At 41.7% G+C, this 17,521-nt stretch overlaps 1 protein-coding gene and 1 non-coding gene across 2 annotated transcripts; both read right to left on the reverse strand.

Annotated features, from left to right (window-relative positions):
• Nucleotides 1-2,927: 2,927 nt before the first annotated feature.
• LOC115896682 lies at nucleotides 2,928-3,063 on the reverse strand. Its single transcript, XR_004056587.1, has one exon. It is a non-coding gene; the product is annotated as a small nucleolar RNA SNORA70 (small nucleolar RNA).
• A 125-nt stretch (nucleotides 3,064-3,188) lies between these two features.
• LOC104657754 (40S ribosomal protein S3a-like) lies at nucleotides 3,189-3,895 on the reverse strand. Its single transcript, XM_030927912.1, has one exon. It carries the CDS (start codon nucleotides 3,893-3,895, stop codon nucleotides 3,542-3,544), a length of 354 nt encoding a protein of 117 aa, XP_030783772.1. The 3' UTR covers nucleotides 3,189-3,541.
• Nucleotides 3,896-17,521: the final 13,626 nt, after the last annotated feature.

The raw sequence follows: 17,521 nt of genomic DNA on the forward strand, positions 1-17,521 counted from the left end.
ATAGAAAAGCATGAAAGGACCTGGGCCCTGGAGGCATGCAACTAGTCTTGTACCTAGTTGAGGAGAGATTTGAGAGGAGAGATAGTGATGGTGCCACTGAAGAGGTTAATTTTTGCACATGTCCTCCCACTTGCTAGTCACATGTTCTTGTTTCACAGTTGAGACAGGTATTATTATGCCCACTATACAGATAAAGAGACACAAATGCAGAGAGGCTGAGGCTCCTCTGACATAGAGAGTTACATGTCAGCCCCAGCCCAGCCCTGTGATTCTTCTCCTTTTTTTTTCTTTCTTTTTCTTAAGGTTAGGATGAGAGCTTAAAAACTGCGAAAGGAAGGGAAAAAAGATGAACCAAAAATACGTGAAATTTTTTAAAAAGAGTCACTGAGGAATTCTGAGCTGTCAAATATATCCAGAAAAATAAGGCAGGGAAAAAGTGAGATTATAGGGTTTTGAAAAATTCCTGTTCAAGTTCGTAACATGCACAATGCTTCTTTTAATTCATCTCCTGTCTGTACATATTTTCCTACACACCATTCTGTAGTTATAGAATTAATTCCCTTGCCCACTGGGTCAGTATTTTATTACTTTACTGGTTTCTTTTTGTAATAGCTTTTTTATACTCCTTGCCAGTGAAAGTATACCCCCAGAAGAAGAGGACGACCAAAGGAAGGAAAATGTGGGCAGGAAAGGCCTGGCAAGCAAGGTCACTGTTAGAGCCACATCTCGATTGTTCCATTTCCCCAGTGGGCACTATTACACATTTCCCCTTAAGCATGAGGCCATGTTATTTTCTGTGTTTAGCTTTTACCTAGAACATGGATGAGCTCATCTGAAAATATAACAAAATTAAATTCTATCATTGCTCATTGCAACCACGTAGCTGATATTTTATGTATTGCATCTTAAATCTCCTTCTGGAAGTGTAACAGAGTTATAACCTGTATAATTTGTACCATTGTTGACATTTTTATCTTCTTCGAAAACAATTTAGTACAACTTTAATTGAAGATCTTAAGCCTCACAGGTTAGTGGGCTTGGAGCAGGATGTGGAAATAATGGGAGAAAACCACTCATCAAAGTAGTTAAATGACTTGAACTCGATCACACAATTGGCTGAATGTGGATTGAGAACCTGGAATTTTATTTTAGGCTCTGGATCTTACCACGTTGCCTTTCAAATTCATTTCAGCAGGACACAGTGGCTCATGCCTGTAATCTCAGCACTTTGGGAGGCCAAGGTGGGATGGATTACCTAAGGTCAGGAGTTCTAGACCAGCCTGGCCAACATGGTGAAATCCCGTCTCTACTAACAATACAAAAATTAGCTGAGCATAATGGCAGGTGCCTGTATCCCAGCTACTCAGGAGACTGAGACAGGAGAATCACTTGAACCGGGGAGACGGAGGTTGCAGTGAGCCAAGATCACACCACTGCACTCCAGCCTGGGCAAAAGAGTGAGACTCTGTCAAAAAAAAAAAAAAAAAAAAAATTCATTTCAGTCAGTGTTTATTGATCACTTGCCATGTGTTAAATGCTATAGATAATTGCATTAGAATTCCCCACCCATGAGCTTATTCTTTTATTAGGGTATGTCCAAACAGGTCTAGAAGAAAAATTTTAAAACATCTTTCGCAGGAAGAGAAATTTCTAAGTCAAAACATTCATTCACCCCGCAACAAAAAACCCCAACATTTAATTATGCAGCAACATAGATGAGGGAAATCTTTAGCTACAAGTAGTGAAAAACAATCAATACTACAAAACTATTGGCCTTATTTGTATGTCTGCCAAAATAAGTAAGAACACAGGCAGTGAAAGAAAAACTTGACTACTAAGATACCTTCCTAACTCGAAGCTACCATCTCCAAATATTCTCTGAGTCAACCAACAAGTATCAAGTACTCATTTCCTGTCAGGCACTGAATTAGAGATCTGAGAATGAACACAACAGATGTAATTCCTACCGTATTGAACGAAATAATTTGAATATCTTTTCTACTTTCAAAATATAAGCTAATATACTTTCCAGCCATTCAAATTTTAGTAAGAATTACTTTAGATGAATAATCAATTTTCTTGGTTCTCTGTTATGGGAGTTAGTGAGAGCTCAGTTTTATTGTTCATGGTGAGGTTGCAGGGAGGAAACAGAGAAATAACAATAAAAAAGTGAGAGGTCATTTTAGAACATGGAGAATCTGGGGAGGGTGTCCCAGAATGCAATGCCAACAAATATTGAGTACTCATTTCCTGTCAGGCACTAGATTAGAGAACTGAGAATTCCATGGAATGATGCCACTATGAAGAGCTCATGGTTACCTTAGGAGTTTGGGTGTCTAGAGAAAAGTAGGAGAGAAATGACCAAGGAAAACATTGCGTTCTTACTGCCTAAGGATCTTGGTGTCAAATTCATTGACCCAGGAATCTGTGAACTTAGAAACCTTATTAAAGAATTTAGATTTTTCCCCCCCACAAATAGAACCCTTTTTTTTTTTTTTTTTTTTTTTTTTTGATAGAAAGTAGGATTTATTGTTTGGCATTAGGAGATGGCCACACAGTGGAAACCTTCATGAGTAGAGAGCTTGTCATTTGTCCAGAGGGCCACAATTGGGCATGTATTTGACTCCATAGTCATCTGGGATGAACTACTTTTCAGCCACCATGTCTCCAACTTCATTCAAATTGAACTTGATAAAGTATCACTTCTTTGAGATGTGGATCTTCTGGCAGCCAGGAACTTGAACTTGGCACTGTGTAGGGTCTCAATCACATGCTCCTTGTTCTGCTTGGTGCAGATGGACCTGATGACTTGGCCAATATGAAGCCAGGCTATGATGCTCTGAAGCTTTCCAATGGCACCTTGCATACCTGTCTACAGCCTACACAGGGACAGCATAAGGTCAGAGACATGAACATACCTTGGAAAGGGCTATCTCCAAGGTCCCTTAGAGGCAACCCATGCAAGAAACAGGCTGCGTACACTACCAAGGAACCTGCTGTTTTCAGACATTGCACACCAAGCCCCCATGAGGAAAAGAGCTCGGTCAACTTAACTTGCTGCAGACAAATAGGCCTTTTTATTTGCCACTATTAAAATCAAACTTTAAACAGATTCTTGGACTTGTGGCTCATATCCATCAGCTCATTCAACGTTAGCACCTGTCTTGTCCCCGGTAGCTTTTCCAGAACAACTAACTTCACCATGAAACTCTATTAGTTTTCCCAATTCAAACTTGGGTTCTTCAGCTTTTTACTTTTTTAATGAATACATCATGAAGAGGATAAATAGATTGGCAAGCATTTTCTATGTCTTTTCCAGCGTTGTCTGGAATCAATTTATTGACCACTTCTTTGAAGTCATTTGTCTATACTTCTTTGTTTATGATTTCCGTCATCTCCTTCTAAATTTGACAGACCTGTTGGTGCTGAGCATAAGAGGTCTTCTGTATCTGACCATTGTATTTTCTATAAAATCAGTACAGAACTAACTAAACAAATGACCATTGGTAGTCTTGACACTGACATGAGCTTCAGTCATGGTCTACCATTTTTTGACCATGGAACATATTTTGTCATGGGTAAGATCCATGCCATGGAAGTCAGTCAGGCAGTTTTTGCCCTGAACATCTTCAGTAATCAGCTTGTTTATTCTAAATGCAACTTCATTATTCTGCAGATCAGCAAGTCCCACTTCAAACACATGACCCTCAAGGTCATCAGGTGTAATTCTTGTTCCTTGAATCCTGGAAACTAGTGTCTTTCCAATATTCCTTATATTGAACATAGCAGGTGCTTTCACATGATACCAATCTTTCTTAGAAAATGGATCAACCCGTTTCTTCTTGGCTTCTTTTTTGCTGCCTTTCATAAGACGCTTATTCTTGCCAACCACCATCGTGCTGTTCAGAGACCCAAAAAGCAAGAATGTGGATTTTGTCAACCTTGAATAATGTCTACAAAATATCACCTCTTAGTAATCTTTCATGAGTGATCGTTCTAGCCCCAGAAAGACAGAAAGATTGTTATATGTTCTTATATATTCTGGCTCATGATATGGTCTGACATAGGACAGTCTTTCTGTCTGTTCTATGTCAGACCATATCATGAGCCAGAGAGCTGATATTTTAGGTAGGTTTAGAACAGTTTTTTTAAAAAAACATTTTCTACCAAAGTACCCCTAACTGGTAGTAGAGGAGAAAGTTTTGAGTGGCAAAACTCCATCAACAGAATTACACCAGTGATGGTAGGGTACAAGAGAACTGTTGAGGGCAAGTCAAGGCAGGAGTCTGAAATGCCTTTAAAATCTTGTGGCTGTTTTCCTTAAAAATTTAAGCAATTATTATATACCACCCCATAACAGTTTCATGCTTTTTATTGTTTTTGTTTTCAGACAGGGTCTCGCTCTGTCACCCAGGCTGGAGTGCAGTGGCACCATTATGAATCACTGCAGCCTCAACCTCAACGCTCAAGCGTCCTCTGACATCAGCTTCCCAAGTAGCTGGGACTACAGGCACTCATCACCATGCCTGGTTAAGTTGTTTTTTTTTTTTTTTTTTTTTTTAATTGTATAGACAAAGTTTTGCCATGTTGCCCAAGCTGGCCTTGAACTCCTGGCCTCGAATGGTCCACCCACCTCGGCCTCCCCAGGTGCCGGGATTACAGGCATGAGCCACTGCACCTGACCTCATGTTTGTTTTACATCTAAGCAATGCTTTAAAATACCTGCTAGTATTAAAATTGACTCTATGGGAAGATATGCCATGATAACTGTGTGGTCTCAGTCCACCCACACACTTCGGCACATGCACGAGGATGTTTTACAGGGTTTTGTTGGGGAAGATACTAAATACACATGTTCAGTTTTCTGAGCAGTCACAGTGCCATGGTTTAGTTGAATTGAGAGTACCTTGAATTGGTTTGTAAGAGTGTGACTGGTCTCAGGGTTCCCATTCATTCCTGGGACCCCCAAGTTTCCAAGGATTTTTCTATGATCTATATCTGACTGCCAGTGATAAGGGCTTGTACGGCCAGGACAAGTAGAAAATACGGGACCCAGCATTCCAGGTCAAAATGATTCTGGGTGAAGCATCCCTGGCAGCCATTCCCATATGGGTTGTTGTTGGGGTGATCAGACCCAACACCAGGTCGTTAGGGAGAAGAAATCCAGCAGAGTCAAAGGATTGAGAAAAAGACAATTTGAGAGAGAAAATGGGACCAGGGGGCCATAGCAAGCATGGAGGCTGCGAAGGCACCAAGCTCTGGGAGCCCAGGCTATTTATTGGTGCTCAAACAAATAAACAGGTAGGTGAGGATGGGGGAGTTGAAAGGAAACAGTGTATCAAGTGAATGAGAAATATATGGCTGCTTGAGATAACAGGAGTGCTAGAAGCAAGGAGCCAGCAAGTCTAGCAGACATGGAAGCTCTGCCTCAGCTTCTCTCCAAACACACAGCTTTTCTCCCAATAGGCTGTTGATAGAATTTTGCCTTTTAAACATCCCCCTCTACTACCAGACTTGGCCCCAGAGAAGTCTGACTGAGTGTAAGGCACAGAGAGCACAGAGAAGCTGATCCAACTCTGCCATTATCTAGGTTCCCTTCATCTCATCAATATTTATTGAGGGCTGGGCATGGTGGCTCAAGCCTGTAATCACAGCATTTTCGGAGGTCAAGGTTGGCAGATCACTTGAGGCCAGGGGTTTGAGACCAGCATGACCAATATGGCAAAACCCCATCTCTACTAAAAACACAAAAATTAGCAGGGCGTGGTGGCGCATGCCTGTAATTCTAGCTACTTGCGAGGCTCAGTCACAAGAGCTGCTTGAACCCAGGATGGGGCGCTTGCAGTGAGCCTAGATCACACCACTGCACTCCAGCCTGGGCAAAAGAGAGAGACTCTGTTTCAAAAAATAAAATAAATTAAATTAAATTTAAAAAAGGCTTTGCAGATGTGAGGGTATGGACTTTGAGATGGGAATATTATCATGGATTAGGTGGGCCTAATCTAATCAGATGGGTCCTTAAAATCTGAACCTTTTTCATGCTGGAAGAAAGAGGAGATAAAGATAGATTAAAAATGTGAGGCCAGGGGTGGTGGCTCACGCCTGTAATTCCAGCATTTTGGGAGGCCGAGGCACGTGGATCACCTGAGCTCAGGAGCTCATGACCAGCCTGGCCAACATGGTGAAACACCATCTCTACTAAAAATACAAAAATTAGCTGGGTGTGGTGGCACACGCCTGTAATCCCAGCTACTTGGGAGGCTGAGGCTAGAAGATTGCTTGAACCCAGGAGGCGGAGGTTGTAGTGAGCCAAGATCATGTCACTGCATTCCAGCCTGGGGGACAGTGAGATTCTGTCTACATTAAAAAAAAAAAAAAAAAAAAAAAAAAAAAAAAAAAAAAATGTGAGGGACTCAACCCACTGTTGCTAGCTTTGAAGTGGAAAGAGAGGCAATAAGACAAGGAACACAGCCTTGACAACATCTTGCTTTTGTCTCAGTGAGACCTGTGTCAAATTTCTGATCTCCAGAACTGTAAGATGATAGGTTTTGTGTTATTTTAAGGTACTCAATTTGTGGTAACTAATCACAACAGCCAATAGGAAACTAATAAAATTCCCATCCTTCTTGTGCTTGTATTCTAGTGAAAATATAAATAAATATAAATAACAGGGCATCTAAATATGCTAATAAGAGGTAGGAAGGAAATGAATGAAGTGATGTGAATGGGACTATAATGGACTCATCTGTCAACTTTTTAATGCTTTAAGAATGCTCTAATGCATGAATTTTGGTGTTAGGCAAAGATTAGCTCCCCCTATAGGAGTTATTTATGTATCGCTTTTCCAGCTAGAGACAGGCATTTGACTTGGGCTCCACTAATAATACAGCCATGCTAGAATTTAAATTAGAGGCTACTGATGCAAAAGGGAAGGAGAGTTCAGGTAGTTTCTCTTTCTCCCTCCCTCCCTTCCTCCTTCTTTCCCTCCCTCCAGCCCTCTTTCCCACTATCTCTTTCTCACTCTCTATCTCCCTCCCTCTTGTAATAGTGGCTGGGGCTACAAGGTAATATACAGCACAAAACAGCCAACTTGCCTTTGGTAGCTAGATTACTCCTTCATCAGATAAGTTCTGCTTCTGCAATATAACTTTAGATGCTGTTCTAAAAGCTGAGCCCAAGCCTAGCTCTCCAGCCCTCTAAACAATTCTGTAAACCACAAAACATCTTTGTATTACTCTTTTTCTGCTTAACCAATTGAAGTCACTTTTGATTTCTTGCAACTGAAGGCCCTGAAGGAAATAGATAGTCATTAGACTTTGGACACTGTGGTTAAAGAGGTCTCTCTGAGAAGGTGAACTGGGGCAGGAAGAATGTGAAGGAGCAAGTAATGGCTGAGGAAGCAGTCAGACTGAAGAAATGTGAAGACTACAGTGCTGGAGCTGGGGTGCAGAAAAAGCAGGACAAACAACGCCCTTGCCTTTGTGGAGTTTACCTCTGGTAGGGGGTATCTAGATAGTTAAAGGGAGGCAAATGATAGGCAACATAATTTCAGATACGTGTTATAAAGGAAGCAAAAGACAGAAATACAGGCTTCAGGCCAGGAGCTATTTGGGATAGGATGGGAAGGAAAGGCCTCTTGGAAGGAAGTGACATTACACAGAGACATAGGAGATTTATGACTTAGAGAGTGTCCCTCAAACACAATACTGGAACTCTGCTCAGGGAGGTGAGTTTCCTAAGAATTCTTCAAGCAAAAACATAAACAAATATTGGAGGGTCATCTCTACCAAGGTTAGGAATATTTGGGAAATTCAACACATGTTTAAAATGCTCCTAGAGACATAAATTTTTCAATAGCAGTTGTGATCATCTTTTTGATGATGTTCTCAACCTTGAACTTGCCAAATACAAATGATAACATTTTTAGGGAGATAATGCCTTACATTATGAACATTTGTTCACATCTACAAATTAACTTGAATTTTGTCTTGGATACTTTCTATGTGAACAAGTACTAAAAAAATATAAAGCAGATGCAATGTTGGTTCTTCGTCACTTCTGTCAGCGGCTCTTCTAGTTTGACAGACTCGGCTGTCAACAATGGAATGAAGCCAGTGAGAGGTGACAATGTGCTAGCTGCACTCACTCTCGGTGCCTCCTTGGCCTGGGTATCTACTCTGGCGGTGATTGAGGAGCTCTTCAGCCTGCTACTGCACTGTGGGAGCCCATCTCTGGGCTGGCCCAGGCCAGAGCCGGCTCCCTCTGCTTGCAGGGAGGTGTGGAGGGAGAAGCGCGGGCAGGCTGCCGAGGACGCTCATAGGTCAGTGTGAATTCCTGCGGGCGCGGGCGCAGGCGCCGGCTCGGCGGGCCCTGCACACAGGGCGGCTGGCTGGCATCACTGGCCCAGGGCAGAGAGGTGCTTAGCACCCAGGCCAGCAGCTGCAAAGGTTGCTCCGGGTCCCCCAGCAGTGCTGGTCGGACGGCACTGTGCTCGAGTTCTCACCGGGCCTCAGCTGTCTCCCTGTGGGGCAAGGCTCAGGACCTGCAGCCCACCGTGCCCAAACCCCTCCTCTGCTGTGGGTTCCCGCGCAGCCCAAGCCTCCCCAAGGGGAACGCCCCCTGCTCCGTGACACCCAGTCCTATCCACAGCCCAAGGGCTGAGGAGTGCAGGCGCAGCTCGGGACTGGCGGGCAGCTCTGCCTGCAGCCCCTGTGCGGGATCCACTGGGTGAGGCCAGCTGGGCTCCTGAGTCTGGTGGGGACTTGGGGAACTTTTATATCTAGCTAAGGGATCATAAATGCACCAATCAGCACTCTGTGTCTAGCTCAGGGTTTGTAAACACACCAATCAGTACTCTGTGTCTAGCTCAAGGTTTGTAAATACACCATTTGGTGCTCTGTATCTAGCTAACTCTGTGTCTAGCTAACCTAGTGGGGCCTTGGAGAACTTTTCCGTCTGGCAATGTGTCTAGCTAGCTCAAGGATTGTAAATGCACCAATCAGCACTCTGTCAAAACGGACCAATCAGCTGTCTGCAAAATGGACCAATCTGCAGGATGTGGGTGGGGCCAGACAAGGGAATAAAAGCAGGCTGCCTGGGCCAGCCAGTGGCAACCTGGGTCAGCCAGTGACAATCAGCTCCCTTTGTTCTTTTTGCTCTTTGCAATAAATCTTGCTGCTGCTCACTCTTTGGGTCCATGCTGCCTTTAAGAGCTGTAGCACTCACCGACGGTCTGCAGCTTCATTCCTGAAACCAGTGAGACCACGAACCCACTGGGAAGAATGAACAACTCCAGACATGCCACCTTTAAGAATTGTAACACTCACTGCGAAGGTCTGCAGCTTCGCTCCTGCCAACAAGACCACGAACCCACCAGAAGGAAGAAGCTCCAGACGCATCTGAACGTCTGAAGGAACAAACACCAGACACACTATCTTTAAGAACTGTAACACTCACCGTGAGGGTCCGCAGCTTCATTCTTGAAGTCAGCGAGACCAAGAACCCACCAATTCCGGACACACCGGTGCTAACAGAAAGAAACATCAACTTCAGGCAAGAGTCTTCCAAAATAATCTGTTTGCAGATGGAAGTTGCTGGTTTTCTGTGAGCATGAAAAATTATCAGTGAAAGGGCATTTACTACTTTCAAAGTCCATCTATTTATTGACTTTTTAAAAAAATCTTCCCAGAGAAAAGAACTATTTTCTAAAATTGATTAATCAACTTACTGACCTGAGTCAAAGCTTTGATGAAAAACAGAATGAATGTACTTTCTCATATAAATCCCAGAAAACATAGGGCAGGAGGGTTTTTGGCCTGTTTTTATCCAAAGCAGTTATCTGAAGTATCTTTTCCTATGAAAAATCAGAAAATTATTCAAGTAAAATATTAACAGATTTATGGCAAATATGGCAAAGTGAACATATACATCTACTTTGACTTTCTTCTCAAACCCCAGAAATGGCAATAAGACACTTAAAAAAATTATTATATTCTAAGTTCTAGAGTACATGTGTACAATGTGCAGGTTTGTTACATGTGTATACATGTGCCATGTTGGTGTGCTGCACCCATTAGGTTGTCATTTACATTAGGTATATTTCCTAATGCTATCCCTCCCCCCTCCCCCCTACCCATGACAGGCCCCAGTGTGAGATGTTCCCCTTCCTGTGGCCAAGTCTTCTCATTGTTCAGTTCCCACCTATGAGTGAGAATATGTGGCATTGGTTTTCTGTTCTTGTGATGGTTTGCTGAGAATGACGGTTTCCAGCTGCATCCATGTCCCTACAAAGGACATGAACACATCCTTTTTTTATGGCTGCATAGTATTCCATGGTGTGTATGTGCCACATTTTCTTAATCTAGTTGGTCATTGATGGACATTTGGGTTGGTTCCAAGTCTTTGCTATTTTGAATAGTGCCACAATAAACATACGTGTGCATGTGTCTTTATAGCAGCATGATTTATAATCCTTTGGGTATATCCCCAGTAATGGGATGGCTGGGTCAAATGGTATTTCTAGTTCTAGATCCTTGAGGAATCATCACACTTGTCTTCCACAATGGTTGAACTAGTTTACAGTCCCACCAACAGTGTAAAAGTGGTCTTATTTCTCCACATCCTCTCCAGCATCTGTTGTTTCCTGAGTTTTTAATGATCGCCATTCTGACTGGTGTGAGATGGTATCTCACTGTGGTTTTAATTTGCATTTCTCTGATGGCGAGTGGTGATGAGCATTTTTTCATGTGTCTGTTGGCTGCATAAATGTCTTCTTTTGAGAAGTGTCTGTTCATATCCTTTGCCCACTTTTTGATGGGGTTGTTTTTTTTTCTTGTAAATTTGTTTGAGTTCTTTGTAGGTTCTGGATATTAGCCCTTTGTCAGTTGGGCAGATTGCAAAAATGTTTTCCGATTCTGTAGGTTGCCTGTTCACTCTGATGATAGTTTCTTTTGCTGTGCAGAAGCTCTTTAGTTTAATTAGATCCTATTTGTCTATTTTGGCTTTTGTTGCCATTGCTTTTGGTGATTTAGACATGAAGCCCTTGCCCATGCCTATGTCCTGAATGGTATTGTCTAGGTTTTCTTCTAGGGTTTTATGGTTTTAGGTCTAAAATTTAAGTCTCTAATCCATCTTGAATTAATTTTTGTGTAAGAGATAAGGAACGGATCCAGTTTCAGCTTTCTACATATGGCTAGCCAGTTTTTCCAGCACCATTATTAAATAGGGAATCCTTTCCCCATTTCTTGTTTTTGTCAGGTTTGTCAAAGATCAGATGGTTGTAGATGTGTGGTGTTATTTCTGAGGGCTCTGTTCTGTTCCATTGCTCTGTGTTGGTACCAGTACCATGCTGTTTTGGTTGCTGCAGCCTCGTAGTATAGTTTGAAGTCAGGTAGCATGATGCCTCTAGCTTTGTTCTTTTGGTTTAGGATTGTCTTGGCAATGCGGGCTTTTTTTTGGTTCCATATGAACTTGAAAGAATTTTTTCCAATTCTGTGAGGAAAGTAATTGGTAGCTTAATGGGGATGGCATTGAATCTATAAATTATCTTGGGCAGTATGGCCATTTTCACGATATTGATTCTTCCTATCCATGAGCATGGAATGTTCTTCTATTTGTTTTTGCCCTCTTTATTTCATTGAGCAGCGGTTTGTAGTTCTCCTTGAAGAGGTCCTTCATCTCCCTTGTAAGTTGGATTCCTAGGTATTTTATTTTCTTTGTAGCAATTGTGAATGGGAGTTAACTCACGATTTGGCTCTCTGTTTGTCTGTTATTGGTGTATAAGAATGCTTGTGATTTTTGCACATTGATTTTGTATCCTGAGACTTTGCTGAAGTTGCTTATCAGCTTAAGGAGATTTTGGGCTGAGACAATGGTGTTTTCTAAATATACAATCATGTCACCTGCAAACAGGGACAATTTGACTTCCTCTTTTCCTACTTGAATAAATACCCTTGATTTCTTTCTCCTGCCTGATTGCCCTGGCCAGAACTTTCAACACTACGTTGAATAGGAGTGGTGAGAGAAGGCATCCCTGTCTTGTGCCAGTTTTCAAAGGGAATGCTTCCAGTTTTTGCCCATTCAGTATGATGTTGGCTGTGGGTTTGTCATAAAGAGCTCTTATTATTTTGAGATAAGTTCCATCAATACCGAATTTATTGAGAGTTTTTAGCATGAAGGGCTGTTGAATTTTGTCAAAGGCTTTTTCTGCATCTATTGAGATAATCATGTGGTTTTTGTCTTTGGTTTTGTTTATATGCTGGATTACATTTATTGATTTGCATATGTTGAGCCAGACTTGCATCCCAGGGATGAAGGCCACTTGATCATGGTGGATAAGCTTTTTGATGTGCTGCTGGATTCTGTTTGCCAGTATTTTATTGAGGATTTTTGCATCAATGTTCATCAGGGATATTGGTCTAAAATTCTCTTTTTTTGTTGTGTCTCTGCCAGGCTTTGGTATCAGGATGATGTCGGCCTCATAAAATGAGTTAGGGAGGATTCCCTCTTTTTCTATTGATTGGAATCGTTTCAGAAGCAATGGTACCAGCTCCTCTTTGTACCTCTGGTAGAATTTGGCTGTGAATCCATCTGGTCCTGGACTTCTTTTAGTTGGTGGGCTATTAATTATTGTCTCAATTTCAGAGCCTGCAATTGGTCTATTCAGGGATTCACCTTCTTCCTAGTTTAGTCTTGGGAGAGTGTATGTGTCCAGGAATTTATCCATTTCTTCTAGGTTTTCTAGTTTATTTGCGTAGAGGTGTTTATGGTATTCTCTGATGGTAGTTTGTATTTCTGTGGGGTCCGTGGTGATATCCCCTTTACCATTTTTTATTGTGTCTATTTGATTCTTTTCTCTTTTCTTCTTTGTTAGTCTTACCAGCAGTCTATCAATTTTGTTGATCTTTTCAAAAAACCAGCTCCTGGATTCATTGATTTTTTGAAGGGATTTTTGTGTCTCTATCTCCTTCAGTTCTGCTCTGATCTTAGTTATTTCTTGCCTTCTGCTAGCTTTTGAATGTGTTTGCTCTTGCTTGTCTGGTTCTTTTAATTGTGATGTTAGAGTGTCAATTTTAGATCTTTCCAGCTTTCTCTTGTGGGCATTTAGTGCTATAAATTTCCCTCTACACACTGCTTTAAATGTGTCCCAGAGATTCTGGTATGTTGTATCTTTGTTCTCATTGGTTTGAAAGAACATCTTGATTTCTGCCTTCATTTCATTATGTATCCAGTAGTCATTCAGGGGCAGGTTGTTCAGTTTCCATGTAGTTGAGAGGTTTTGAGTGAGTTTCTTAATCCTGAGTTCTAGTTTGATGGCACTGTGGTCTGAGAGACAGTTTGTTATAATTTCTGTTCTTTTACATTTGCTGAGAAGTGCTTTACTTCCAGCTATGTGGTCAATTTTGGAATAAGAATAAGACACATTTTTAAGAAGCACAAATCAATAAGGACAGCGAGAACAAAAGAGTGTAACAAAACAAACAAATAAACAATATAGAGACTGAGAAGCAGGTGAATTAGTGGTAAAAAGAACATAACAAGCTGGGCACAGTGGCTTATGCCTGTAATCCCAGCACTTTGGGAGGCCGAGGTGGGTGGATTGCTTGATTCCAGGAATTCAAGACCAGCCTGGGCAACATGGGGAAACTGCATCTCTACCAAAATTCAAAACTGAGCTGGGCAAGGTAGCGTGCATCTGCAGTCCAAGTGACTTGGGAGGATGAGGAGGGAGAATCACCTGAGCCTGGAGAACTTGAGGCTATAGTGAGCTGAGATCATGCCACTCCAGACTGGGTCACAGAGCGAGACTGTGTCACAAAACTCAAAGCCAGCAAAGGGAAAGGCTGTAGACTAACTCAGTTTTACACCAGAGGCTGAACAAAGCTCTGGGACTGACAGCACTCGAAAGTCTCTGGAAAAATAGGAAGATTGGCTGAAAGTCCAAGACAGCAGTCAGATCCATCAGTGGTGTCTCCAACTCCCAGCATCTGGCAACCACCACTCTATTTTTCTTCTCTCCCTACCTTCTCACCCTGGCAGAGGATCAGAGATCTAGTCTCTGGGGAAGGTATAAAACAGAGTCTTTTGGCCAGTGGGGTTGAAGGCAAGGATAGGATACTGAGGGAAAATAATGCATGTTAAATGTTTAAAATCCTGCTCCTCTTTATCTACCTGGCTTTCAGAATACTAGTTGACAGACTTTTATCGTTAGCCTGGAGATTGGAAAATCCTTCCCCACAGCCTGACCAGCCCAAGAAAAAAAGTTTCAAGATAATAGCATTCTAAGTTCCCCAACAAAATAGCCAAGCTAGAATGCCCCAAAGTAAAAACTGTGATTGGATAAGCTGCTTCCCCACCTCCAGCCTCAATTACTCCCAACTCACGCCAACACATTCAGAGATGCCCACTGCCTTTTAATTTTAGGGAAGCCTTTAACTTGAGGGGTAAAAGGACCAAAGCAAAACAGCAGATAAATGCAACTTGGAGCAAATGCATACCCTACATGGAAAAGAAAACTCTAAAAACAAAATAAAACAGAAATCACATTATTAATATATTCAGAAAGATAAAAAACAACATTGCTACCATGAAACAAGTATAATATACTGTATAATAAATAAGAATATTCACAGAAATAAAACAATCTATTATTTAAAAATATATGTATGATAGCAGAAATGAAAACAAATTGGAAGTTTTCCTAGTCTGTTTTGTGCTGCTATAATAGAACAGCAGAAACTGGGTAATCTATAAACAATAGAAATTTATTTGACTCATGGTTCTGAAGGCTGGGAAGTTGTGATTGAGGGGCCATATCTGATAAGTTCATCATAGTTCATCGCCTGGCTGAAGAGCAGAAGGGCACAAGAGCACTCGGGAGAGAAAGGAAGAAAGTGAAACTCATCCTTTCATCAGGAGTCCATTTTTAAGATAACTAACCTATTCCCCAAATCAGGACAATAATTCATTCATGAGAGCAGAGCCCTCATGGCTTAATTACCTTTCAGAGACCCCCCCCTTCCCCACACTGTTGCATTGAGAATGAAGTTTCTAACACATAAACTGTGGGGACACATTCAAACCATAGCAGAAGGGCTGGAAGATAAAAATTTCTAAAGAAATTTCCCAGAGTGTGGAACAGAGAAACAGAGATGTAGAGTATTGAAAAAAGAGATAAAAAAAAAAAAATAGATGATTAGCCAAGGAAATCCAAAATCCAAGTAATAGGAGTCTCAGAATCAGAGAACAACAACAAAAACGTGTGTGTGAAGGGGGGATATGTGTTAGTCTTCTATTGCTGCCTAACAAATTACCAAAAACTAGAATTAAGTATTGCCCTACAGTTTCCATGGGCCAAAGTTCAGATACACTCACTTGGCTTCTCTGCTCAAGGTCTCACAAGGCTACAGTTAAGGAGTTAGCTAGGGCTGCAGTCTCATCACAGGCTAAGAGTCCTCTTCTAAGTTCACACATTTGTTGGCAGAAATAATTTATTTTCAGCTTTAGAATCCATGGTAGCTAGCATTTTCAAGGCTAGCAAGAGAGAGTCTCTCACTTCTACGCCTTCTTTTAAAAGTCTCAATTGCTGAGTGTGGTGGCACATGCCTGTAATCTCAGAACTTTGGGAGGCCCAGGTGGGAGGATCACTTGAGCCCAGGAGTTAGAGGTTACAGTGAGCCATGATTGCACCACTGTGCTCCAGCCTGGGTGACAGAGCAAAACCTGCTCTTAAACAAATAAATAAATAAATAAATGGCTCATTTGACCAGGTCAGGCATACCCAGGAAAATCTCTTTTAATTAACTAACTTAAAATTAACTGATTAGGGTCCTATATTATATCTACAAAATTTCTCGCCTTTGCCATATAACATAGTAAAATCATATAATTATGGGGAGTGCTATTTCATCACCTTTGCCATATTCTTTTTTAAATTTGTTTTCTTATTATTTATTTTTTTAAATTATACTTTAAGTTCTGGGATACGTGTGCAGAACCTGCAGGTTTGTTACATAGATATACACGCACCATGGTGGTTTGCTGCACCCATCAACCCATTATCTACATTAGGTATTTCTCCTAATGCTATCTCTCCCCTGGTCGCCCATCCCCCAACAGGTACCAATGTGTGATGTTCTCCCTGTGTCCATGTGTTCTCATTGTTCGACTCCCACTTATGAGTGCAAGCATATGGTGTTTGGTTTTCTGTTCCTGTGTTAGTTTGCTGAGAATGATGGTTTCCTGCTTCATCCATGTCCCTGCAAAGGACATGAACTCATCCTTTATTATGATTGCATAGTATTCCATGGTGTATATGTGCCACATTTTCTTTATCTAGTCTATCATTGATGGGCATTTGGGTTGGTTCAAAGTCTTTGCTATTATGAACAGTGCTGCAATAAACACATGTATGCATGTGTCATTGTAGTAGAATGATTTATAATCCTTTGGGTATACCCAGTAATGGATGGCTGGGTCAGATGGTATTTCTGGTTCAAGATCTTTGAGGAATCGCCACAATGTCTTCCACAATGGTTGAACTAATTTACACTCCCACCAACACTGTAAAGTTCCTATTTCTCCATATCCTCTCCAGCATCTGTTGTTTCCTGACTTTTTAATGATCACCATTCTAACTGGCATGAGATGGCATCTCATTGTGGTTTTGATCTGCATTTCTCTAATGACCAGTGACGATGAGCTATTTTTCATATGTTTGTTGGCCGCATAAATGTCTTCTTTTGAGAAGTGTCTGTTCATATCCTTTGCCCGCTTCTTTTTTTTTAAATTAAAAAGTAAACTTTAACGTTGAAAATGCAAACTTGGGGAGGGCAGAAAGATCACATACAAGGCTGTCACTTCACACCTGGAGGGTTGCACAGTGGCCAGGCAGAGGCTCTCCTCACTTCCTGGACTGTGAGGCGGCCAGACAGAGGCGCTCCTCACTTCCCATACTGTGAGGTGACCTGGCAGAGGCGCTCCTCACTTCCCAGACAGTAGGGCGGCCAGGCAGAGGAGCTCCTCACATCCTAGACTGTGCGGGGGGCTGGGCAGAGGCACTCCTTACTTCCCAGACAGGGTGGTGGCCAGGCAGAGACGCTCCTCTCTTCCCAGTCAGCTGGGCAGCCGGGAAGAGGCACTCCTCAGTTCCCAGATGGTGGCCTTTGCCAACTTTTTGATGGGGTTGTTTTTTTCTTGTAAATTTGTTTAAGTTCTTTGTAGAGTCTGGATATTAACCCTTTGTCAGATAGATAGGTTGCAAAAATTGTCGCCCATTCTATAGGTTGCCTGTTCACTCTGATGATAGTTTCTTTTGCTGTGCAGAAGCTCTTTAGTTTAGTTAGATTCCATTTGTCAAACCTGGCTTTTGTTGCCATTGCTTTTGTTTTAGTCAGGAAGTCTTTGCCCATGTCTATGTCCTGAATTGTATTGCCTAGGTTTTCTTCTAGGGTTTTTTTTTTTTTTTTTTTTGGTTTTAGGTCTTATGTTTAAGTCTTTAATCCATCTTGAATTAATTTTTGCA

The sequence above is a fragment of the Rhinopithecus roxellana genome, chromosome 3 (assembly GCF_007565055.1).
Source record: "Rhinopithecus roxellana isolate Shanxi Qingling chromosome 3, ASM756505v1, whole genome shotgun sequence".
Lineage (NCBI taxonomy): Eukaryota > Metazoa > Chordata > Mammalia > Primates > Cercopithecidae > Rhinopithecus > Rhinopithecus roxellana.